This window comes from Dermacentor variabilis, chromosome 4, assembly GCF_050947875.1.
Source record: "Dermacentor variabilis isolate Ectoservices chromosome 4, ASM5094787v1, whole genome shotgun sequence".
NCBI classification, from domain to species: Eukaryota; Metazoa; Arthropoda; class Arachnida; order Ixodida; family Ixodidae; genus Dermacentor; species Dermacentor variabilis.
Genome location: NC_134571.1, coordinates 33,663,116 through 33,688,994, shown reverse-complemented (window position 1 = coordinate 33,688,994; position 25,879 = coordinate 33,663,116). Strand labels below are relative to the sequence as shown.

General features: G+C 46.5%; 1 protein-coding gene across 1 annotated transcript in view; it reads left to right on the top strand.

Annotated features, from left to right (window-relative positions):
* The window catches only part of LOC142577731 (transmembrane protease serine 9-like), a 32,420-nt gene extending 10,470 nt beyond the window's left edge, over positions 1-21,950 (top strand). Inside the window, exons 5-13 of the mRNA XM_075687184.1 lie at positions 6,180-6,436; positions 7,216-7,349; positions 10,237-10,361; positions 11,342-11,457; positions 12,921-13,000; positions 14,331-14,422; positions 15,492-15,766; positions 19,261-19,394; positions 21,653-21,950. Of these exons, the coding sequence (XP_075543299.1) occupies positions 6,180-6,436; positions 7,216-7,349; positions 10,237-10,361; positions 11,342-11,457; positions 12,921-13,000; positions 14,331-14,422; positions 15,492-15,766; positions 19,261-19,394; positions 21,653-21,826 (1,387 nt within the window). The 3' untranslated portion in view covers positions 21,827-21,950. The remainder of the gene's footprint in view (positions 1-6,179; positions 6,437-7,215; positions 7,350-10,236; positions 10,362-11,341; positions 11,458-12,920; positions 13,001-14,330; positions 14,423-15,491; positions 15,767-19,260; positions 19,395-21,652) is intronic.
* Positions 21,951-25,879: the final 3,929 nt, after the last annotated feature.

The window sequence follows — 25,879 nt, the reverse complement described above, 5'->3', positions numbered from 1 at the left end:
GTAGATGCGGAGGAATAAAAAGAAGTAAAATCTTTCAAAACAGCGAAGCTGGTGGTCGTTTTCTTAATTTTGAACTCGTGTTTAGCGCGATTTTCATGAGTCTTTTGTCTCATTGTCGTTGTTTTGCTACGTTTGAGCTTCGGTTCCGGATTGCCCACACTCTTCAGTTGCGTGAGATTGTGATCAAATCACAGTCCATCACACACCTTGCAGCTGTGACCGCGCTCACGGTCGAGGAATTCTCTCTTGAACCGTCCATCGGCACCCCTAGTGGGAGGAATCTCTCTGGGTCGGCGTCTGTGCTCGGCCTCCTACTCTCGAAGTTGGAGGTTAGCTTGCTTCTGCTGGCGCTTGGCTTGCGCCTCCTGTTCAAGCTCTCAAGGGCTTGCGCCTCCAGCTCTCAAGGGCGCGCGCCGGCGAAACACTTGCTCCTATACCCCTCTCTTCCCCCTTCCTCCAGCGTGCGCTTATTGGTCCATTCCTCCCCAACCCCCGGTGCGCCCTCTGATTTGTCCGCTGCCATCCCGGCGTCAGGCAGGGAGATACGATCTCTCCAATGCTATTCACAGCGTGTTTGCAGGATGTATTCAGAGACCTGGATTGGAAAGAATTGGGGATAAAAGTTAATGGAAAATACCTTAGTAACTTGCGATTCGCTGATGATATTGCCTTGCTTAGTAACTCAGGGGACCAATTGCAATGCATGCTCACTGACCTGGAGAGGCAAAGCAGAAGAGTGGGTCTAAAAATTAATCTGCAGAAAACTAAAGTAATGTTTAACAGTCTTGGAAGAGAACAGCAATTTACAATAGGTAGCGAGGCACTGGAAGTGGTAAGGAAATACATCTACTTAGGGCAGGTAGTGGCGGCGGATCCGGATCATGAGACGGAAATAATAAGAAGAATAAGAATGGGCTGGGGTGCGTTTGGCAGGCATTCTCAGATCATGAACAGCAGGTTGCCATTATCCCTCAAGAGAAAAGTGTATAATAGCTGTGTCTTACCAGTACTCACCTACGGGGCAGAAACCTGGAGGCTTACGAAAAGGGTTATACTGAAATTGAGGACGACGCAACGAGCTATGGAAAGAAGAATGATAGGTGTAACGTTAAGGGATAAGAAAAGAACAGATTGGGTGAAGGAGCAAACGCGAGTTAACGACATCTTAGTTGAATTTAATTCTAAATTTAATATTCTCTCTTCATGCCAGTTTGGTTTTCGCCACGGATATTCCACAGAGATGGCACTTATTCATCTTACTGATCAACTAAAAAAATTAATCGACGAAGGATTTCTCGCCGCTTCAGTTTTTATCGATCTAACGCAAGCATTTGATAGCATAAATCATAATATCCTTTTTTCGAAGCTCGAAGCTATTGGCATTTGTGGGCCTGCCCTCTCACTACTAAAAAGCTACTTATATAACAGAGTTCCAGTTGTTTCCATTTCCAACGCTTATTCTAGACAGCGAATTACTAACGTTGGTGTGCCTCAGGGATCTATCCTGGGTCCACTTCTATTCTTGGTTTATATTAATGATTTACCTAACTGTCTCTCTTCCACAAAATGCATTCTGTACGCAGATGACACCACTATATTCACATTTCATAAAGAGATCTCATCTCTCGTTAGTAAGTTAAATGCTGACTTAGAAAATATCCTAAGGTGGTGTAATGTTAACATGTTATCTATTAATGCAACTAAGACTAAATTTGTTGTATTCTCTTCTCATCAGCGAAACATACCATCCATTCCACCTATCACTTTCGGTTCTCACCGCCTTCCTCCAAGTTCATGTTCATCTTTTCTTGGTATTCTAGTTGATTGTAATTTGAAATATCACAATCATATTGCTCACATAAAAAAGAAAATAGCTTATGGTATACGCATCTTAATTAAAACAAGCCCTTACTTCTCACGTGCCACATTACTCTCACTTTACCACTCTTTTGTCCACTCTCACATTACTTATGGCATAATATGTTGGGGTAACACCTATAATACTCATACTGAATCTCTCCAGACAGTTCAGAACCGACCCATAAGAACAATTACTTACAGCCCACGCTTTTCTAATGTCACTTCCCTACTACACGAGAATAACATTCTTACCATATCTGGACTCACTGAATACAACCTAGGTATTTTTTACTACAGATTTGTGAATAATGAGCTACCATCGATCCCATTTTCGCCTTCTAACCTGATGATTCATAGTACCACCAGATTTCCGTTGAATAACAATTTTCTTTTACCAAGAATCCGTACTAACTATGGTAAGCAGTCTGTAGAATTCTCTTCCATGTCAATATGGAACACGCTTCCTTTCACAATAAAAAGCTCAAGATCTTTATCACATTTTAAAAGAGAACTAAAAATGCATTTTTTATTGACAGATCAACGACAAGGATTACTGTAGTCGGTCATTGTTCGCTTTTTTCTTCTCTTTTTTGTTTTTCTTTTTTCCCCTCTTTCTTTCTTTTGTTGTTGTAAATGAACTGCTGGTATTTTGTTCGCGCACAATTTTGCTGCTACCATAAGATATGCTAAACCTTGTTATTTTTTGTAATCAATCATGTATTTTGTTCTGTAACCGTTCTTTTCTTGTTGCTTGTATACTTCCTTATTATATGCTGTTGTTGCCTTTAGATGTTAACTACAATAACCGTTCTTGTACAGGAGGTCCCGATACAGTCTTTGACTATGGGACCTCCTTCTGCATACTAAGTACTTGTAATTGTGACCCAACTTCTAATAATAAATTTTTGATTCTGATTTGATTCTGATTCTGAAATCAAGAAAAAGAAATGGGCATGGGCAGGACATGTAATGAGGAGGGAAAATAACCGATGGTCATTAAGGGTTACGGACTGGATTCCAAGGGAAGGGAAGCGTAGCAAGGGGCGGCAGAAAGTTAGGTGGGTGGATGAGATTAAGAAGTTTGCAGGGACGGCATGCATGGCCACAATTAGTACATGACCGGGGTAGTTGGAGAAGTATGGGAGAGGCCTTTGCCCTGCAGTGGGCGTAGCCAGGATGATGATGATGATGATGATGATGATGATGATGATGATGATCCCGGCTAGGCCCCGCTCCCTAAGGTCCCTGAATATTCAGGGACCTTAACGCTCCCTCCCACCCTCGGCGCGCCCTCTGACGGTGAGCTCCGGAACTTGCCCTCCTGCGTGACACAGGATGCCGGACCGCGAAGGCCTGACTTAGAACAGCTCCGATGTTAAAAAATGCTGAAAACGTTTATTGCACTCGCACATCCAGTTCAATGTCTCTCCAGAAAGTCAAGTTTATTTTCATGGACTGACACGCACAGTATTTTGTCCATGGAGCAAGAAAGAAGGCTTTTAGAAAGTGACCGGTTGTTGATGCGTGCCAGAGAGCTAAGCTCAGGAAGAGCAAGAATGAAGGTGGAAGGGGTAATGAAAAGGAACGGAGAACAGAGTGAGCTCTTTCCGAGCTGCGCTACAAGCCTAAAAAAGTCATGACATACCAACTTGCCCAAACTGCCACGCTTTTGGCCAGAGTGCTAGTTATTCATTGCCTATCTCGCAAGTACAGCGGGCACGCACAAAGCACGTGGTCTATATAGTCTCCGGCGCGGTTGAGGTGTCATGTTCCAGGATGTGCGCGCCTACAGTAAGAAAGCGATAGTTACGTGCAAAGGCCACATCAACTCTTAGTCTATATAGAAGGCTCGCGTGGCTTCTTTGAGTGTTGCGTGGTATTCTAAATTTATTAACTCACGATCAAGTGAGCGAAGGCGGCGGCGACGGTGGCTTGGCTGTGACCAGTAACTTGCATGCCTTAGCGGTGCGCAGAGTGTTGTATAACGTAGCGATAGCCCCTGTCCTCGTGAATGGTATTGAAGTGGAATCAGAATTGCGAAGGGTCAACTTAGCCTATTCGTCGGCGAGCTCATTTCCATCAGCATCGCAGTGTCCGACAACCCATTGAAATATTATGCGGTTGGCTGTTTCACAAGGCAGTCACAAAGGTCGGCCGCTTCGTGAGCTAACAAGCTATAAGGACCTCGTCTGTAACGGCCACCAATGTTTTCAAGAACACCGATGCTGGTGGGTTTAAACCTTAAGCCTGTGTAAAACTTTTATAAGGATAGCTTGTTCGTGACAAGTGGCGGCTCGTGAAAGAAACGTAGACTGGAGGCGTGTCATCAAGCGTCGGTTGCCAAAGGGTGATATTCGTGATGGCTTGTCAAGGCGCAGATAAACACGGAGTGGTTCCCAAAGGGGTACACATCGATAGGATAGATGCATGCTTCTGTGGTACCCCTAGGCGTACACGCAAAGCCTGGTCTTGCGCACTCTTCGAGGCACGTACGCTAGAAAGTCGCATGTCCGTAAGTACTGGTAAGTTATGGCTGAGGTAACGAGCGAATAGCGCCTAATACAACTTTTTCTTTTGCAGCAACACAGTGTACGGAGAGATCGAAAGAAAAATCTGCGTGTTTCATATTCCTCAATATAGGTTCTTGGATTGTAGTTGGCTCCCACCTCCTCGCTTTCCACCGTCTTTATTGCTTAAAACAGTCTGATTCGAAAATCTCAATTCATCTCCAAAACGTTGCTGTTTATCCGCATTTTTTATTTACAGATATTCCTGCAACCTCTCTCCCACTTTTGTTTGCTACGCGTTCTTTCCATCGTTGCTTTCTTCCTCTCCATTTTTAAATTGTTGCGTCTTTTCCCATGCTCAGACTTTCTGCCGCGTGTTTCGATCAATAAGCTTTCTCCCTTTGCGTACTGCAAAGGCTTGCACCACTACGAGCAACCGATTTCGCACAGGAGCATTATTGCCTGCCTAAACAGATGGAGATACGTATAAGAACACTTGCTGAGATACAGAATGAAAGGACAAGTCCTACTGGATTTAAGGTGGTACGCCAAAATTGAATCGATTGTTTTGCTTTCCCGCATAGGTATCAAAGCGCGCTGTCGTAGACAAAAGAAAGCAAAAGTTGACTGTACCTGCGAATGCTTAAGTGGCTTCTCTGCATAACGAGTCTATATGCAGAAATGCAGCCTTTACAGCACTGGGGAATGCTGTAAAGGCTGCGTGTGTGTGTGTGTGTGTGTGTGTGCGCGCGCGCGCGTGCGTGTATATATATATATATATATATATATATATATATATATTTATATATATATATATATATATATATATATATATATATATATATTGACTCACCATCCTGGCCCTGCGAAAGTGGATGTCCAGCAGCGAAGCTGTTGAACACCACTACTACAACTGAAGAGGGCGGCGGGTGTGCATTGCTTTATTGCTTCAGAGTAATGGGAGTAATAGTAATTTTGACGCAAGCTGCCATTGCCGCGGCAGCCTGCGCAAAAGTAATCTTTACGAGGAAACGTATGCAGGGAGCCAGCGCTACGTACTGCGCATTGCTATCAGGAGCGCCTTATTATCAATTGTATGGTTCGGATGCTTGTTTTGCGCTTATTATTTATTGAAACATATGCTGTTCTGTATGTTGTATGCATGAGTCCAAAGAATGTCTGCACTGGTCGCTTCACTTTGCCGAGTTCTTGAAGCATCTGCCTTACGAGAGTACGAGCTACTGCTCCTGGCCCAGCACTACCGCCGGGATCGGCCCACATTTTTTGCTAACAGACGCGGACTCGAAAAACGCCGACCAACTAGAGGCTAACAGCTTCGCTGTAAAACAAAAGAAAGGAAAAAGGGTAAGATTGTTGGCTAACCGAGGCAGCGGCTCTTGTTTGAAACTCACTCCATTTTAACGGTCACAACCAGAGGTTATAGAGTGGCTCCGAAGGAATTAAAGCGGAAAGCGGCTACTGCATATGGCGCCGTGCGGTATAGTGCCAATAATTTCTTTACAATGTGTGAAACGATCGAAGAAGACCACCGCGCTTATTGAATTAAAGGCTACCGCATCAAGCACCGAGTTATACAGACAATGGCGTAACTTGTCAACCGACTGATGAAAAGGACCACTTTGTTACATTGGAATTCTTCTCATTCTTGACTAAAGCCACTCCACGACGTTTTCCGCCGACCGTTTGGAGGCGCGTCGATCAAGGAGCATTGTTCTTGACATACGGTAAGCCCTTGGCGCGGCCTCCGTTGGCAGAAACCGTGGTTACATAATTTAAAAAAAATGAACGCAGGCGCCGGGAGCAGAAGCTCCGAGTTGTGCTGGGCGGCCACCGGATATCGTCGACGCCGCTGCCGGTGGCGGTCGTCGCGTGCGTGACTCACCCAGGCTACCGGGGCGTCGCGTACGTGCACGACATTGCCCTGCTCGTGCTGGCCGAGCCCGTGGTCTTCCACGACTTCGTCTCGCCCCTGTGCGTCGAGACGGTGGACACGCCGCTCAAGGACCGCGAGCTGTTCACCGTCATCGGGTGGGGACGCGTCGCCGAAGGTACGTGCGCGCCTTCTAGTCGCCGCATATACGCGAGGGCGTGTTGTGTGTATGCGCGCGCGCATGTTCCTCTCTCTCTATGTCTCTCCACATACGCGCACGCACGCGCGCGTCTGTGCGAGCGTGCGTGTTCAGGCAAAACGGTGCGAAAACGACGACACCCACAGACAGACCTACGCAAGATAATAATAATAATAATAATAATAATAATAATAATAATAATAATAATAATAATAATAATAATAATAATAATAATAATAATAATAATAATAATAATAATAATAATAATATAATAATAATAATACTGTGAACTTTTCTCCTCCTTTTATGTTTGAGTCCCCTTTCCGCCTTCCCCAGTGCAGAGTAGCCAATCGAGCTTCCTCAGCCATGTTAAATTCCCTGCCTTTTCCCTGTGGCTTCTCTCTCTATATCTCTCTTGCTTACTGTGAACAATTGTTACGCGCGAACCCAAGTGGTAAGAAAAAGTATAGCGCTCTTTTTGGAGCTACAATCACAAGGCACCGTTTTTAGCACCACCATTTCAAAGCTATCCGTCCAGTCTTAAGGTTAGGCGAGGCCTTTCTCGCATAACGTAATAGTTTGAAAGAGCAATGTGTTCTTTGGCAGCGTGAGAGGAAGCGCGACATTCGATGCGTGCTTAGGGGTTTGGCGAACAACTATACAGGCATTGTTAATGTTGATTACCTTTCAACACGGCACACCACGGACGTCATGTATACAACTCACTCCTGGCGACCGTATAAATTTTGCACGCGCAGTGAGCCAGACGAGCGACGTGCTGAAACTGGCCAAGATCCCTATCATGAGCCTGGCGTTGTGCAAGGAGCGGCTGGGTGAAGACATCCTCGACACCAACCTCTGTGCGGGCGGAAACAAGGAGGACACCTGCCAAGTGCGTCCACTGTAGGTCTCCTGTATAGCATTAGCGAATGGTCGACCGGAGCAAAACGTACCTTGCTTCGGATACAGTCTTGAACACATCGCTTTGTTTTATTTTCTGTTATGTTGGTGTTTCCACGGAGGTCCATACGCTGGCTCGCACCTTCCCACGCTTCAGTCCTTCGTTGTCTCTAATGGGAGGATGCACTGGAGCCAGGACACGCATGGTTGCTTCACTTATATAAACCGCCTTGCGTTTTTCGCCTATTAACTTTAAAGAGAAGAGAGATTTCGCGCCTACTTCTGATTTGTTATGCGAAGCATACTAGCCGCACAACCACGCTCTTCCTTGCTGCGCCGCGCGCGGCCGCGTAGCTACCATATGACGTCATAACAGCTGCAAAAGCGGAGGCTCAACTCGTGCGCTCTCTTGCGGCCGCGTAGCTACGTAGCCGGGTCTCAGCTCGTGCGCTCGCCCGCATGAGTTGTTTCTTCGTCTAGCCGAACCAAATATAGCCAAGCAACAGCAGTTCACCAGGCTAAACAGTGGTTCAACAACTAAAATAAAGGCTAGTATGCTTCGCATCCTGGGCTTAACCTTAGCTAAGCCACAGCCATGTTTAGCTGAAACTTCACAGCACGATCGCATGTTATGCTCCGGATTGTTAAATTTATAACACTTTACTGGCACCGCTACTTGCCTAGTCTATTCTAAAATATGCAAACTTACCTTCGTATGCGCCTTTCCAAAAGGGCAATAGTCAACTTTTCGAGAGGCAGCATAGGCGTATGTGCAGCGCGAGTCCTACGGGAATTTAATAATGAAAACACTGTTGAACTCGTATGGGTCCCTGCCCATTCGGGGAATCAAGGGAATGAGGAGGCGCACTGGGTAGCCCGAGGTCTAATCAACCGGGAGATGTGCCCCTCAGACTCGAATCCCATGGATGAGGCACCGACGACATACCAGGAAATAAACTATTACAAGCAAAAAAGGCGAATTTACCCGCCTCCAAACGCAAGCCTCACGCGAGCGCAAGCCTCGATCCTGCGTCGAATCCAAACTAAATCGTTCCCCAACCCACATTGGCTATCCATAATTACCAACGGGCAATGGAACCCAATATGTCAAAATTGCACAAATCAAACATTGGCTACCCAAAATCACATTCTTTGGGGGTGCGAGGGCTTACCCCCTCCCAGGTCGCTCCTGCCAGCTCCCTCACAACAGACGTGGGAAGAGCTGCTCAGAACGCCGGAAGAAAAAGTACAAAAAGCCCTCATTGCCTGGGCCGAAAGGGTCGCTCCTCGTGAGGGGCCATTCTAGGACTCGGGCCTGCCAGGTCATAACTGAGCAGAATGTCAATAAAGTTGTTACCGCCACCACCACCCCGCGAACAATGGAAATTAATTTCAAAGGTCATAGTTTGCCGCAGTACAGACGCCAGAAGTGGCAAGGTATATAGCATCATATATAGTTGCCATGTTTGGACAAACATTCGCTTAGAGGAACGCAGGCAAAGGGAACTTCGTTTTCTTTTTTTCTTTTTGACGAACCAGGCAAGTAAGAGCGCCAAGTGTTATATCGAACAATTCGGATCATAATATGCGATGCTTATGCAAAATAAGAGAAAAACAAAGCGGCAGTAAGCGCGATCTCTTTTTCTAATGTATAGGTGCGGCATAGGCGAAAACAAACGGTGGCATGTTCTCGAGCGGGAGAGTAAAGGCATGCGTTCATCAGCACTGGCAGATAAGGTATAGACAAGAAACGAGGGCGCGCATTGACTGCCTATGAGCGGTCAGCGTGACCGCGGACGAGGGAGGTCTTTCATTTTAAACAGTGCAAAAAAAAAAAAAAAACACACGGACAAGGAAGAGCACAGGACCAGCGCTGTCCTGTGCTCTTCCTTGACCGTGTTCTTTTTTTTTTTTGCGCTGTTTAAAATGAATGACCCGTACCAACTAGCTCGCACCCAAAGCCTCCTAAGAGGGAGGTCTGTCGATTGCGTGACACTGGGTGCACGATCACGTTTAGCGCGCGGTCGTGCTCAAAACTGGGGCCAGGGTTGCACGCACTGCAAGTCCCACGATCATATTGAGAAAGTAAATCAACAGCTACGTCGACGAGATGCATTGCACGGCGCCTTTTTTTTTTTAACGTTCTCGTGACGGACATTCACAGACAAAAAGGAAAGGTAGCCGGCGCGAACGAACGACAGCAAAGTCTCCTTCAATTCAATTCTGAGTTTGTTTTTTTTTCGTGCCGAAATCACAATCTGATTATGACGCACGTCGTAGCGGGGGACCCCGGATTAATTTTGGACCACTTGGGGTTCTTTACCGTGCACCTAAATATAGGCACGCGAGTGTTATTGTATTTCGCCCCTAGCGAAATGCGCCCCCATCGAAATGTGCGCGCTGCAACCGCGATCGAACACGCGACCTTGAGTTCAGCAGCGCAACGCCATAGCCACCAAGCTACCTCGGTGGGTCAAAGCTTTCTTCCGTTCGATTGTAACAGTAAACAAATAAGCAGAAATGCACAACTATTTGCACAACTGCACAACTATTTGCTACGCTGTTGGTGAAAATACGCGTTGACGACTATAGCTGGTTGCGAATCAGACGTGAACATATCAGAATTTATGTTCCATCTGACTGTTCCATCTGAAACGAGCTCGCACCTTGGGAAGAACGTCGAATTCATCCGCAAGTGTCCCGGATGGAGTGCAACGCAGTCAGACCAAGTTAAGGTGACCCTAGCGTATATTACGGTAGGTGTCAGTTCCATGAAACGCTGCCCGGTTTTGAGCTGGTGCTCCGTGGACGACGCCCAAGGAGTTCTCGTTGCAATGGTCTATATAGTGACCATCCTGTTCACGCGTTTCTGGTTACAGGGCGACAGCGGCGGTCCACTCATGCTCAGGAGAGCCGACGGTCGCTGGCTGCAAGTGGGCGTGGTCTCCTGGGGCATCGGTTGCGGTCGGCCGGGGTACCCGGGCATCTACACGCGCGTGTCCAGGTGAGCATTGCCAGTACTGCTCGCAAGCTTCGTGCACTATAGACCCTCTCGTACCGTGCAACTGTCGAGTATGCACAAACATTCCTACCAGCAGAAGGACATATATGCACGCTTATAATGGTACGCGCGATATGGAGAGGTGGATCTATAGGTCCTCTAAGTACACCATGCATTATGTGCTTTGTGCGTACTTGCGAGAGGGACAATCAGCGACTGCATCTTTGGCACGGATTGACAACCGGCCACTTCCTGAAAGCCTTGGATTGGGTTCGTGGCCAAAATACTCCGCGTGTCAGGCCATGAAGGCCATTGTGTGTGTTTTTTTAGGGAAAATGAACTGGATATAAATTCAGATAACTGTCTCCAGTTCTATTTTTCTTTTTTATTCGTGTGCATCTCCTGCTCTCGTACGTACCATTTTTGTATCTGTGGCCAGCTACTTGGTATTGTTTATTAGTTTATGCTTGCCAAGGCCTGTCGCTCTCACAAAGCTTTGACCTTCGAAGCTTGCCAAAGTGTTCTTTCCCAAAGTGATAAAGGGACATAGTTATTGTACTTCATATTAAACGCGTTCTACGGAAATCTACGACATTTACGCTGAGCCGTGCTCCCTGCAGGGAAACAGAAAAAGCACCTCTTTCCTCTATGCAACTCTCTCTCTCTCTCTCTCTCTCTCTCTCTCTCTCTCTCTCTCTCTCTCTCTCTCTCTCTCTCTCTCTCTCTCTCTCTCTCCGCGAGTACAATAGGGAAGATTCACGACTGGAAAACTTCGGTCCGTTGCGGTTCGGGAAAGGGAACAATTATTTATTTCTACGAAATTTTCGTACTCAGGAAATCTCACGGGGTTTCCCACGTAGTTTCGCTTAGCTTTCAGGAGGTTGCGATCTTTTAATTTCACAAACTTTATATAGTATTTGTACACTGTCAACGCGCATGCGTCCGCCCGGAACTTACGCCCGCTGCTCTTGGCCCCGGAGCAGGTACACGCAGTTCATCCGGAACGTGACCAAGGGAAGGCTGTGCAGCCAGGCCGACGACACTCGCAGCCTGGAGCTGGACAACGCCATCAGACCGCTCAGGAAGCCGAACCTCAACTGTGAGTCGAAGAAGAAACCTGGGCGACATATAGCTGGCTACACGGCTCGTACCGCGGAGCACGAGTTCTCCGCCCTCTTGTTGACTGCTCCGTGATTTATCGTGTTTGAACGTTTGGATTCCTTCCTCAACCGTAACACCCCAAAGCCCAACTTATCGTTTCTCATATGCCGAGCCTGGTATTTCGAAATTCTGCCTTAAAGCACGGGAAAGTTAACGCAAAGCCCGTAGTAAGTTCAGAAAAGCAATCACTAAGTAAATAATTATGATACGAATTACGATTTAACTTAACTGACATTTCATTCCGTTTTTCTGGTACGAATGTACTCCCTCGTGGCCAGAAAAGAAAGTGAACAAGTTTCTTTAATGTTCCTTGATGTGGAATTGAGTTTGGGGCTTTGTGGAGTCGTTGCTGCCACGTGGTCGTGCATAAGGCTTGTTGCACAAGCTTCGCCGTATATCCGCCGCGGTGGCCCATGCAGTGGCTGTGGCGCTGTGCTATGCTGAACTCGATGTCGTGGGTTCGATCCCCATTGCGATGGCCGCATTCCGATGAGGGCGGAATGAAAAAAAAAACAAATCGCTTGCAACTTGCATTGTGTCCACGCTAAAGAACACCGGACGGTCAAAATTAATCTGGAGGAATGTCAAAATTAATGCGGAGCAATATTATTCTCTTGGAGTTATCCAGCCTAAGAAGCAGAATTGCGCTACTCGCCACAGGCGATTAAAATAAATTTCTGTTAAGGTAAAAAAGAAGAAAAAAACAAGCAGGTGTATAAAATAAAGGCGTTTTGCTGTAATTTCTAGAACTGTGTGGGCAAAACAAAGCGGAAAACGCGGAAACAAAACCGTACTCCAACCCGCCCGAAACTGAACGGCAGCTACAGAGATAACTACACCTATGAGCTTCAGCTATCTTTTGACGTTTCCATTGAGTGTATTCGCTTTCTGACTGGTATTGTAGTTGATTTTGTTGAATGATTTTGTTGAATGTTTATATTGTCAGTGTTTAAGTGTGCAGCACGCGTCCGTAGTCTCAACAAGGAATGAAGCAGTTACAGTCGCACAGAACGTCCGAGGGCGCGCGGGAGCAAATCCTGGCCGCGGCGGTCGCATTTCGATGGGGGCGAAATGCGAAATGCAAAAACACCCATGTACCGAGCATTGGGTGCACCTTAAAGGCGGTCAAAATTAATCCGGGGTACTCCACTACGGTGTGTCTCATAAGCATATCGTGGTTTTGACACGCAAAACCCGAGAATTAAAAAAAAAAAGAAAGACAGAGAGCTCGCACAGAATAGGGCGATGTTATCGGTGCTTCCTGAAATCGTTATTGTCTGTGACCGGACAGGCGTGTGTATACAACCAATCGACTCACGCACACTCACCGGCTCATAAAATGTGTGCAATTTTGTGGGATATATAATCGGAGCTTTCCGCGCATTTCTTGCTTTTGCAAAGCTTGCGGGGTGGCTGGTCGCTACGGACACGGCCGCATCGTCGGCGGTTCTCAGGTCTTTGCCCACAAGTTTCCGTGGCTGGTAAGTGCCGGCATGCATCACTATAGTGATCGATGCCGTTTTCTTCATTCGTCAGTGTTCGCAGCTAAACATGCTAAACGTGTTCGCAGATATACAGACTAACGCTGAGAAGTTCCGTGTACGAAAAAAAGGAAGTGCTAGTTTTTCCCTGCAACATTTCGTATACTGGCGGGCGCTCTTGGCATCTCTTTGCTTACTACATAGACACTACTGCTAAATGTACGTGCCGTGGTTGCTTAGTGGCTATGGTGTTCGGCTGCTAAGCACGAGGTCGCGGGATCGAATCCCGGCCACGGCGGCTGCATTTCGACGAGGGCGAAAACACCCGTTTACTTAAATTTAGGTGCGCGTTAGAGAACCACAGGTGGTCGAAATTCCCGCAGTCCCCCACTACGGCGTGCCTCATAATCAAATCATGGTGTTGTCACGTAAAACCGTACAGCTTGTTGTTTTTCTTACTGCTATACATACGAGGTAATAATTTTTAAGTCCCACGCAAGTTATTAAATATAGCCTGTGGCACATAGCATAATCGTAGTTCTTTAACTGGATCACTCGATTCGGCGGACATTACTCGAACGAGAAATCGAAATGCGTGCTCGACTAATTAACAAACATTAAGGAATTAGTTTTCATTAATTATTTTACGGTGCACATTGCAATTTACTAATTTTAGCCGTTGAGTTTGCAAAGCGTATCCACTTAGAATGAATTTTCAGGATGACATCAGTTTCGAAATATTCATTGCCAAAGTGTGCGGTGAAATACATGGGTGTTTCAGTTATTTTTGTGCTTCAATGCATAAAACCTATCTTTCTTTAATGTAAGCGGAACAACAGTGCATTTTCACTGCTAGTTTGATGGCACATATTTCAAAACTGCGTCATCCTCAAAGTTTGTTCCAAGTTTATAGGCTTCGCAAACTAACCGGCTACAATTTGTAAATCGTAATATGTGCGGCCGTAATCACTTGAAAATTAATTAGCGATTTTTTCTAATTAGTTGATTACATATTTCGATTTATCGTGCGCGTAATGTACGCCGCTTCGAGCAATCCACCTCAGAGAAAACAATTATGCCATTTGCCACGGGCCATCTTTAAAAATTCTCTAGAACAACGATCACCACCTATGTTACCACTACTGTGGGATGTCATGTGTTCTGTCATTCAACTGATTTATTCCTTTCAGCTTAGATCAACTGCGCGCAGACGGCTAACCACATTTTGAGATTAGAAGAGCAGCGGAAAGTTCTTTTGCGGCGGTTCTTACAAGAAATGAGATGGACCGAGTAGACTAAGCATTTCCGGATGACGTCACTTTTTTCACAGGCTGCTATCATGTTTCAAGGCAACCTGTCCGGGTCCGGGGCCTACATCGGCAACGGCTACGTGCTGACGGCAGCAGGGGTGATCGGAAATGAGTAAGCGACCTGAAAAGAAACTTGCCATAGTCGTCGCGCTGAACGGCAGCTTGTCCCTTGTCGTCCTGCGTACTCAAAACAAGCAGACGTGCGCGTTCGCGCGAATGAAGACGTCGTGAGTCGAAAGTCCCGATGTCGCCCAAGGTGTCGTCGTTGGGTCAGCTGTCAGGAACGCTTATTTTTACGCGAGATAGGCTGGCACCTGCGACCGCCGGCCAATGTAACGAGAACGACGAAGTGCACAGTGGAACGCTCGCTAGCGAGCGTCCCTTTAATAATGGTTGTCACTCGGAGAGCTATCCGAGTGGCAACCATTATTAAAGGAACACCGTTTTGCCAAGGCCTTGCTTGTTAACTTCGTCGCATTTTTCTGGTGGAGGTGCTGTGTTCATCTTCCTCCGCTAATGCCCGGAATGGGCAGTCATAGACGTTTGAGGACAAATATGAATTGTCAATGTGAAGTTCACGGCATTTGACCGGTTTGAAGATGGTGCGACATCATCAACAGAGTAAGAGGATGTTAGAATGATATCACTGCACATCAACAGGCTATAATCGTTCCAAGACTATGCTTGTTAACTTTCGGTCATGCGTAAAGTACGCGCTGCGACGACATGTCATTCTCACGTTATAATTGCATTCGGGAGCGAAAGAAAAAGAAATTGAATTAGAGAAATGCCGGAGTGGTCAGGAGGAGGAGCTTCGTTTCTAGCCTGCTGTGGTCTGTGTACAGGATAGTTGAAATATGAAGGGAACCGGAAAGATAGATGTTTATGATGATGACGATGCAAATTAGATCCTGTTACCCAAGCCAAGATGCAGTTTGTTGAGTCATATTGTAATGTCAGTGTGTTGCAAAAAGAAAGAAAGAAGAGAGAGAGAGAGAGAGACTAGCGCCCGTTCTGCATTCTTCGATTTGTTCTCCCCTTGCGTTGGCGCTAATATGTATCCGTTAGGCTGTAAGTAACTCGAGCAGCCTAACGAGTCGTATAGCCTCGATTACAGCGCCATCTTCGGTCGGAGTGGGCTTCGAACTTTCGCCCCGTTGCAGCCCATGCGAACATCGCAGGGCGCTGTTGCACCCTGAGCGCCTGCAGGTCCTTCTTGGCGTGCACGACCTGAGCCGGCCGCAGCAGCACAGCGTGGCGCACAACGTGAGTCGCGTGCTGGTGCACCCGGGCTACAGGCACCCGTACTACGACGCCGCGCTCCTGCGGCTCAGGGGCGTGGCGCCCGCCGACGGGGGTGCCGACCACGTGCGGCCCATCTGCCTGCCCCAGACCGCGGACCGGTACATGCCCGGCACCAAGACGCTCGTGGCCGGCTGGGGCCGCGTGCACACCTGTGAGCATGACATACATACATACATACATACATACATACATACATACATACATACATACATACATACATACATACATACATACATACATACATACATACATACATACATACATACATACATACATACATACATACATACATACATACACACACACACATACATACATACACACACACACACACACATACATACATACATACATACATACATACATACATACATACATACATACATACATACATATTCTATCGAAGATAAGGCAGAGAGGTAGGCCTGAGCTAGTGTGCTCTAGCCTGCTATTTTGCGCAGGGGTAAGAGGAAAAGACTGGATGAATGAGGGTGGCTACAGGTTATAGGGGGATGCTAGATGCACGATCTTGCAGCACTGCTAATGGCACGGGCCCCCGTCGATGCTGAGGAAATGTTACAGAACATCCCTCAATGAAGATTGTTGCATACCTTGTCAAGCGACCACTGACGCGAGGGAAAATATTTCGGACGTCGAGCGTCCTATACAGTTTTATAAAATTGACTAGACTGAGCTCTGGATGCCAGTGTCTATGGGAGCTGCGAGCATGACGATACAGCCAGTGTGAGAGCGATGGTTAGTACATGGCTTTGCCTATAAGCTTCGTCCTTCTGGCTTCAAACGGCTTGGTAACATTGAAAATTGATTAATTTTAATAATGTGTATTGCGTTATAAACACAAACAATTCGCAATGACAGTGCATGCGCGTAGATTCCTATTGCCTTATGCGTTTGGAAAAGTAGAACTGATTCAAAGTTAATGCCAGTTAAGGCCGTTGAAGGGTAGTGCGTAATAAAGCCACGAGAACGTCTGAAGCTACGAAAACGAAGATCAGGTAAATTCATGTGTAGTCACCCTTCCCATGGTTACTGATCGATATTTACTAACCATCGATCCCATGGTAACTGCACGACCTCAGCGCCAGAGTTCAGCACAGACTACAGTTCGCACTGGCTGTGCACATGTGAGAGAGAGAATGAACGTAGGGCATTACCGCTACTTTTTTACTCCTTTCAACCGGACTACTACGCTGCTACAAGTCGCGTTTGGAGGTTGAAATGAGGTTGAAAGGAGTAAAAAAGTAGCGGTAATGCCCTAAATTCATTCTCTCTCACACAGATTTAAAAAAAAAAGTAGTGACCAGATATGGTGTCAAAGTTTTGTCTTCAGCTCCTAATAAAGTTGGTAAGGTGGGAGCAGCCGTTCAAAGAAAGAGAGAAGGAACGGGAAAGAACACAGGCTGTAAAAATAAACAATGGAAAAAAGTCCGTCAAGATTGCTGTCGTCTGCATAATCCACTTGTCCTGCGGCGTTAATACATAGGGCAGACAGGCCGATGCATCTATATGAGGCTATCGGAGCATCAGAATTCTTTAGGCAAGAAATCTACAAACCTGGCAAAGCACTGTATCGAATGCGAGTGTAAACCGTTATCTGATGCCACAAAAATCTTGTTTGTTCACACTGACAGCAGTGCAAGAGAAGTGGTGGAGGCATTTCACACAAGGAGAAAAGGTAGTGGCTGCGTTAGTCAGCCTTCCGTAGCCTTATCGACGAAGGAAATGGGTTTGTTGAACAGGGGCGAACAGCGGTGTTAATCACACCCGCGACCACGAGGCAATGTTTTGGGAATGACAAGTGCTTTTATTTTATTGACATTGAGCATGCGCGTACGCTTAATGTAAGGCTTCAAAAAGCAATCGTGTTCTTGCAATAAACGCAGTTGTAAGTCAGCGCCGTGTGAGTCCTATTCTCTTATCTGTGTTCCGTGTCGGCAGCGTTGTTTTTAAACATTACGAAAAACCACCAACTCTCTCAATCTGCCGTTGTTAAAAAAAATGAAGATTGCTCATTTCCGAGCATTTACGAAGAGTTTGTTAGGTTCTTGTTTCCGGGCATTATAATTATTCACAGCGCCTTACCTCCAGCATTCCGGAGGTAAGCGCGATGTTGCACGTAGTTAAATGCTGGTGTTACATGTAAAAATAAAATAAAACAAAATCGGTGTCGTAGGATTAGCTGTTTAAGGCTATTAGCGCAGCTCAGGACGAGCAAGAAAGGAAAGAGGTAGGGGTAATCAAAAGGAGCGGAAAACAGGGTGAGCGCTAACCTTGCTTAAGGACACTGTATCCTGACGGTTAAAAACCGCAGAAATTGCCAGACCAGCTCCGCGGTTTTTAACCGTCAGGATACAGTGTCCTTAAGCAAGGTTAGCGCTCACCCTGTTTTCCGCTCCTTTTGATTACCCCTACCTCTTTCCTTTTTTTGCTCGTCCTGAGCTGCGCTAATAGCCTTAAACAGTTATGACATACCAACTCGCCCAAACTGCCACGCTTTTCACCGTAGGATTAGCACCCGGTTACAGGCTCCTTTCACCTGATCCTTCAAGCTAAGCCCTACCTACTTCTCCTTCGCTAGTATGCATCTAAATACCTGTAGTGTTTTCTCGAGCGTGAAAGAAACCCGAGAATACACGCAAAATTGCCGCACGACTGGCCGCTCGACGCACTTTGCGTGTATTCGCGGGCTTCTTTCACGCTCGGAAAAACACTTTTGTGTAGCACGTATTGATCAACAGAAAGCTGTATCGGGAGTTTTTCACGTTTCTCTACAATTTTCTCATTGACACGTCTTATCTAATTATAGTACTTGAGAAATTGATGTATTAATTGAGACTAATTATGTAATTGGGCGGAATGCAAAAAATAATCTGAGTATCTCCAAGCGACGGCAAACAACGTTGACTTGGTTCGGTCCCACTACGTGGCGTTTGCTTATCTTTGAATTTCGCCTGAAGTTACGGGAAACACCCTATATAAAAAAATGACAAACTTTACCCGTGTGTTTAGATGCGACGACGAACGACTTCGACGCCATCGTTGTACTCTTGAGTGTTGTCTTCCTGGATACAAGTTTTCCAAATAAAGAATTAGGTTCTCAACTCACACTTTTGGCAGCGTTTTAGTTTTTCGCTGTCGCCGCAACGCTACAGTATAGTGCCTGCATGCTCTCCTAGAGAACAGATCCGCGATGAGAAGCTTTCATGCGTGTCAGAAGTCTACTCCCAATAACTAAACCTAATTTTACGGATTGGACAATCACGCCAGAAACCTGGCCAGTGCAGTTTATCCTGAACTTCACACTAATCGTAGAAATGTCCCGCACTGGTTTTTTAAGAGCTGGAATTAACGACAAGACCTTTAAAAAAAGGAAAGAAAGAAAGAGATACCTATTAAATAACTTACAGCAGGCGCTCGCGCGATCTGTAGCAGGAGCGCCTTGAGGGTCTCGCTGTTGAGGAATTGAGCAGGGGCAGACACTCAGAGCTGTGCGAGCTCCAGTGGTTTCGATATTTCTATTTACGTCGTGCCATCCCCTTAAGTATTGGCTATAGATACTTGCTGAGAACTTGACTGCGACTTGATGCCAATTCTAAGTCGTTCGTTCCCTACCGTGCCTCGCAGACGGGCCAATCAGCTCAACTCCCAACGAAGTGTACGTGAACGTGGTGCGAAGCGAGGAGTGCAGCCGCCGCTACAACGGTAGCTCGGTGCAGGGGCTCATCTGCGCCGGCGCCAAGGGAAGGGACATCTGCGATGTGAGCCTGCTTTTCCTGATCAGCTCGCCTTAGCATTAGAGTTACTGCTTCACAATATATATATATGGGGTTCTACGTTGGGGGTATGGGGTTCTAATAATTTGGACTACCAATGGTTCTTTAACGTGCACCTAAACCTAATCACACGGATGTTCTCGCCTTTTGCCACCATCTAAATGCGGCCGCCGTGGCGGGGATTCGATCCCGCGACCTCGTGCTTAGCAGCCCCACACCATATAGCCACTAAGCAACCACGGTGGGCGCTTCAACCAGATATCAGCTGCGCGCACAGAAGGCGTATCGCCAAGCGCGGGCGCACTTAGCCCTAGAAGGGGCTGTGATGGTCAAGGCGGGGGTTCTTCAGCATTAAGATCACTATGTATGCGCCTCCTTTACAAACTACGAGTGTCTTGGCGAAGAATAGAAAGGTCGCTTGATCCGTCGGTTCAAGTAAGACATCTGCTTGGACGATATCATCTTCATACCAGGGCTTAAAGTCCCCCTCCACTGAATATATATATATATATATATATATATATATAGTGATAGATATCATAAGAAGCAAACAATGACATCAAGGACAGCATGGAGGAAATTAGCTGTACTTACTAATTGAATTAAAGAAATTATAAATTAATGGAAATGAAAGTGGATGAAAAAAGAAATCAGTCGCAGTTTCGCCTGAAAGGCGAAGCATCAATTACGATAGGAATTAGTGGGCAGCTATACCAAGTAAGGATAGCAGTTTTATCGGCCGCGTAAACTTCTAAACATAGGCATACTAACTAAATTAACAAGCATGGTGTCACGCGCGCACAACAAGCATAAACATATCTCACTCGATGACCGAGGAAACCCGCTGTCAAAACGCTGGAGTAAGGAAGCGCGGCAGCAGCAGTGAGCGAATTGACCTTCGTGCTGCTTCTCGCATCAACGCGAACTAAGCCGCAAAAATAGCGCGCGGTGGACTCTGTCCCCGTCGAAGCTGCGGCTTGCAAGATACAAGACGGCTTGCAAGATACAGCGGCCAGGGCTGCCCGGCGTAGAACGCACACCTTGAGTAGAAGCGCCCCCCCCCCCCCCCCCCCGCGACTTTAAGCACTGCTTCATACTTTGCTAAAGATAAACTACGATACTTAGGTTAAGTTAGATTGGGTTTGTGTAAGAGCTAGTTGGTTGGTGTTCGCGCATTCAGCGTATGCGAAAGACTATCCACAGAACAACATTTTTGCATCACTTCGCCTCTCTGTGTCCCGACTTTGACACTGGAAACATGAAGAGAAGCATTAGCTGTCGTACTCTTTACGTACTTGTGCTATTGATCAGCGTCTGCGGCGTCCGGCAAGTTTCAGGTCCCGCGCTTAACAATATTCACCCGATTTCTGCCTCTCTGAAATGTCCGCTCCGGTTACGAGTCATAAGGCACACTTCCGTCTCCGCTGTATCTTGCACTGTGGCCTGCCTCGCGCCCTTTCGTTTTGGATGCGAATGCCTCAAAGAGCGCAATAGCTTCGTTTACAGGAACTCGATACGAGCGGGTGGAAACGCGGCGCTAAGCTCAAGGACGCGGGATCAAATGCCGGCATCGGCGGCCGCATTTTTATGGGGACGAAATGCGAAAACGCCCGTGTATACCGTTCATTGGGTGCGCGTTAAAGAACCCCAAGTGGTAGAAATTAGTCCGGAGTGCCCCATTACGGGGCGTGCCTCATAATCATGTCGTGGTTTCCGCGCCTAGAGCACCTGAATTTTAAGCGGGTCGAATTGGAAGTTCAGCTGACTGAGCGCGACCCGAGCGGGTTTACATGCATCTTGTCAAGCGGGTTGGGTGAGTTAATGCACCCCTTGCAGGCGGTTTGACGGAACTCGCTCCGACGTTCGGATAGCCCGACCCGCTATAGCGTTTGCCGGAATTGGGCCCGAATGATGCCGACTCGGCGCAACTTTATCGGGTCCATGTGGAGAAACAGCCACGTTAGACCACATGCTCTGGCGGCGTGCCCGGTCACGGTCTATCATCGATGATAGCTCGACGAGATGGGAAGCGGTTCTCCGCAGACCTCATCTGGCTGACCAACTCTGGGCTGTCCAGTAGACCCATGATGCGACGGAGGCTTGGCCTTCCGGTTCCCATGTGGGAGCGGCCCGCTTCGTGAAGACTCACGATGTGCAGGACTTCATTAAAGTTTTACCGTACCGTACCATATTATGTAAACGTGGCTGCTTCACGCTTACTTTCTTGGCGCATGCGCATGCAGGGCGACGCCGGCGGCCCCCTGATGCAATTCTACGCGGGCCGCTACTACGCGGCTGCCATCGCCGGCTCCGGCCTCGCGGGAGGCTGCGCCCAGGAGGGAGTACCGGCAGTGTTCACCCGTGTCGGCACGCTGCTCAAGTGGATACAGAAGGTCACTGACCTGAGGACACTCTAGCATACCGAGAGGCTCCGCCTGACGCATTATCGTCTCGCGCCTGTCTCCCTCTACATATCACCTCACTAGCCGTGGCACTTGAATGGACGCTTTCTAGATCAGTTTACAGTAATAAAGTATCGATTCAAAAATGTATTTTCGTTAGTTTGATGACAAGAGGTTGACTACCAGAAAGAGAATATGAAGGTGAAATTTTCGCTTCTTTTTTTTTGTTCAATTTCTCGCCAAAACTTCAGCGCCTGTAGGTTAGTGTGACGTCGTGGATTTCGAAGCACTTTCCCATGCATACTTGGGCCGCTGTGGAGCATAAATATTCTTGAAACCCTCTAGATTCGCTCTTTCACTCCTTTGGAATGGAATGTAGTCCATATTTACGGATAAAAAAAAGTAACTAAGCCGGAACAAACACTGTTGAAATCCATGACGTCACGGCGAGTTGATGTGGAACCTTCAAGGTGACGTCGCAGCCCATCTTTCATTTTTGCGTCTTTTCTCGTGCGAGCGCGAGCTCACCGCGGCTTTCCTCTCCCTCCCTCTCTCTATCTTATCTTTCTATCCCCTCTTTCCCGTCCCCCAGAGTAGGGTAGCCAACCAGGCGCATTTCTGGTTAACATCCCTGCCTTCTCTCTTTATCTCCTCCTCCTCCTCCTTACGTCTTTCCTGGCTTAGCAAGCTTCCTCTCAAGGTAAGCGTTACTTATTTAGTATTGTAGTAGCGCAATTTGCAAAAACTACCGATATTTTACTTTTTAGTGTCCCTTGTAAATTGGGCTTACAGAGAAATTTTAAGTCAGTTGCGCCTTTGAAATCCAGAATGTGCTGGTTTCAATGCAATCGGTATCTCCCTCTACCGGACAGAACCAAATAAAGAAGATAAAAAAGAATGTCGAATAACGGCGTCACCTTGAAACCGTCCAAATTCTTGGCCGATCCCTCACGGTGGGTACGTGTCGCTTGTGCAGAGGAGCAATAACAATCTCCGCGCCGCTCTTCGTGACGTCATTCAAATGTCTCAGAAAACCTACCGTAAGTAGATTAATAAAAAAAATTAGGGGCTGCCATACGATTAAAAAAGAAATTGAAACGCGGCCTATACACGCAGGATGTTACATGTTACCGCGCGGAAACGACCAGAAAATAAACAGATATATGTTGCGAAATCCGTGTTGACGTCATGATTTCATGGACGCCGCAGCTTTCATGCGAAGTTCTACTAGTCGACCAGTCCGGACATAATTCTTTGTGTTCCTGATTGCTGTCTCTGCGACAAAAGAGTGCCCTTGTGTGTAATGTAAGCTGCGCCATTAGTACAGATTTACGTAGCTCTTCACCGACAAGGACAACAGAAGCAAGCAAATGACGCGCTCGGCGCTGACTCGCAGAAATCTTTCCGCGCAAACTCGCGTCTCTCTGTTTAAATGTCAAGGCAAGCACTGCGCATGTCTCGCAAATTCTTTAGATGACAGTTTTACTGATACCACACTCACGCATTTGTCCGCCAAGTTAGAAATAATGCGAGTTTTTACAATCGGAACTACTGCAAGTTGAGTAGTCGGAACGGATTCAGCATAGACGATCGTACTAACTTATTTCTGATTTTTGTGACTACTGCGCACTTAAAAAAAAGCAGGACATCGAATCCACACTCTTTCTTCTTTTTCTTCTTTAACATTGTTAGCAGGTCTTACAGTGTTATCATCATTTGTTTATTTCTGCTGTCCTTGTCCTTGACGCGCTACGTAATCTGTACTAACGGCACACCGACAGGCCCAAACGGCAATCTTAGTCGTGCTTAGTCTCAAGTTGGTTATTTCGAGCAACGCAGAAACATTAGCATGTTACGTCTCGTATTTGCAGAACGAAGTAGGGCGCAGGCGAGAACCTTGGGCGAGACGTTTCCGTCTTTCGTTGCGAGCGCAGGCGAGGTGCGTTTCTGCAATCCGTAACGCAGCTATACCTGACCCCAAGTGCCGCTTTTTTGTTTTTCTTTCTTCTATTTTCTTGTCTTCTTGTAGCACATGGATTTTGACTGCTGTGTGCCACCTTAGCGTTGTTTTTTACGTATTACCACGACTCTCTGAGGTTTGTCTTTCGTGACCGTGTAGATTGATTGATTTGAAAAAAAAAAGAAAAGAAAAGAAAATGTATATTACATATTTTGCGACACTTAAACAAAACTAATTCAGGAAGCACTAAGTAATATATATAATAATATTTGGGGTTTTACGTGCCAAAACCACTTTCTGATTATGAGGCACGCCGTAGTGGAGGACTCCGGAAATTTTTACCACCTGGGGTTCTTTAACGTGCACCTAAATCTAAGCACACGGGTGTTTTCGCATTTCGCCCCCATCGAAATGCGGCCGCCGTGGCCGGTATAGCACTAAGTAAGGCTCCGTAATTAGAGTCACCTTGACTTCACTTGCTGAAGTCAGCATGCTAGCTACTGCAGAGGCCAGATGGGCATACTGACTTCATCAAGTGGAGTCAGGATAATTATTATTAAAGAGCCCACTGAATTTCCTGCATGATGCAGGAAATATCCATATTGATGTTCTTGCGTTTTCACAATACAGTAAAACAGTCCTCCTCAAGATAAAAAAATCAAAAAGAAGCTTGGAAGAAAGAAATATGGGAACGAACGAACGAACGAACGAACGAACGAACGAACGAGCGAGCGAGCGAACGAACGAACGAGCGAGCGAGCGAGCGAGCGAACGAATGAACGAACAAACGAACGAACGAGCGAACGAGCGAACGAACGAACCGACGGACGGACGGACGGACGGACGGACGGACGGACGGACGGACGGACGGACGGACGGACGGACGGACGGACGGACGGACGGACGAGGCAGGTGTACTAGATACGGAACTGACTTCACGGTCAATGTTTAGTTTAAAAGCGGGATTATAATTTTTGCAGCTTGAAAATTAGGCAAATAAAATTCCCTATTCTGAATATCCCTCTGAAACAATAAGTTTATTCATAACGCTCCAGAAGCGACAATAATAAATAACAAAAAAAAACTGCATACGACAATAACGTTCTCTAATTTGTTATCATTCCTTCATTAGAGTTTTTTACAGCTATCCCACTTCAGATACGAATACGCACTAACCTGCTCATCTTTCAGCAAGTCTGCTCAGGCATACTGGTGCCTGCGCATGAGAGGTTTCAAGGGACGGTCAAAGAAACAATGCTAGATCAGCTTATGCTATAGTGACGTGTCCATTCGCAGCTATACCTTAATCTCGCGAAAAATAAAGAAAACAATGTTATCAGTGGAGATATAGGAATGCTTTCTCATTTTAAATTTCGCGCCTGAAACGCAGTGTCCCAGCGTCAATGTGACGCCATGGACTTCAACGTAATCTTGCTTGTTTGGGAGAGTTCTGTTTTAAAAAATTGATAAAAATGAAATGTGTAGTGCAAATGAGCTAAATTGACTCCTTGGTTCCTTTGGAACACATTGTTATCCTCGTTATTATTGCTAACTAATTTTAACAGTTAGCAATTAACCAACACACCACGAATAAACGCTGTCGAACTCCACAACGTTTACGGAAGCTAGCGCGCGGAAACTGCGAAGTAGCGGTGTCACCCGTCGTGTTGGAGTTTTCTTTTTTTCTGGCTTACCATGCCACCGCGCACGGTAAGAGTGAGTTTTTTGGTATTCCAGATGTGTAGTTCATCAATTCAAGATAACTTGATGCTCATGTTCTGTGTTCCTTTAAAGATTGTGTACGTGCTGTTAATCGATAGGAAAGGGCAGCGCCAGACAATTTTCACACGGAGATGGTTAGCCAAATTAGCTTTGAGCACTTATTTGCATTTAAGAAGAACATGAGTGTATGGCGCCCCCTTTCCCGTGTCCTGAAAGAATCGGCCAAAATATCCAGCAAGTGTAGTTTAGGAGCCTGAAGCTGGCTTTCTTGCACACTACACATTTACGTGGCGGTGCACGCTTTACAGGAGATAACACCACCGTGTGAGCGATAAATAAATAAATAAATAAATAAATAAATAAATAAATAAATAAATAAATAAATA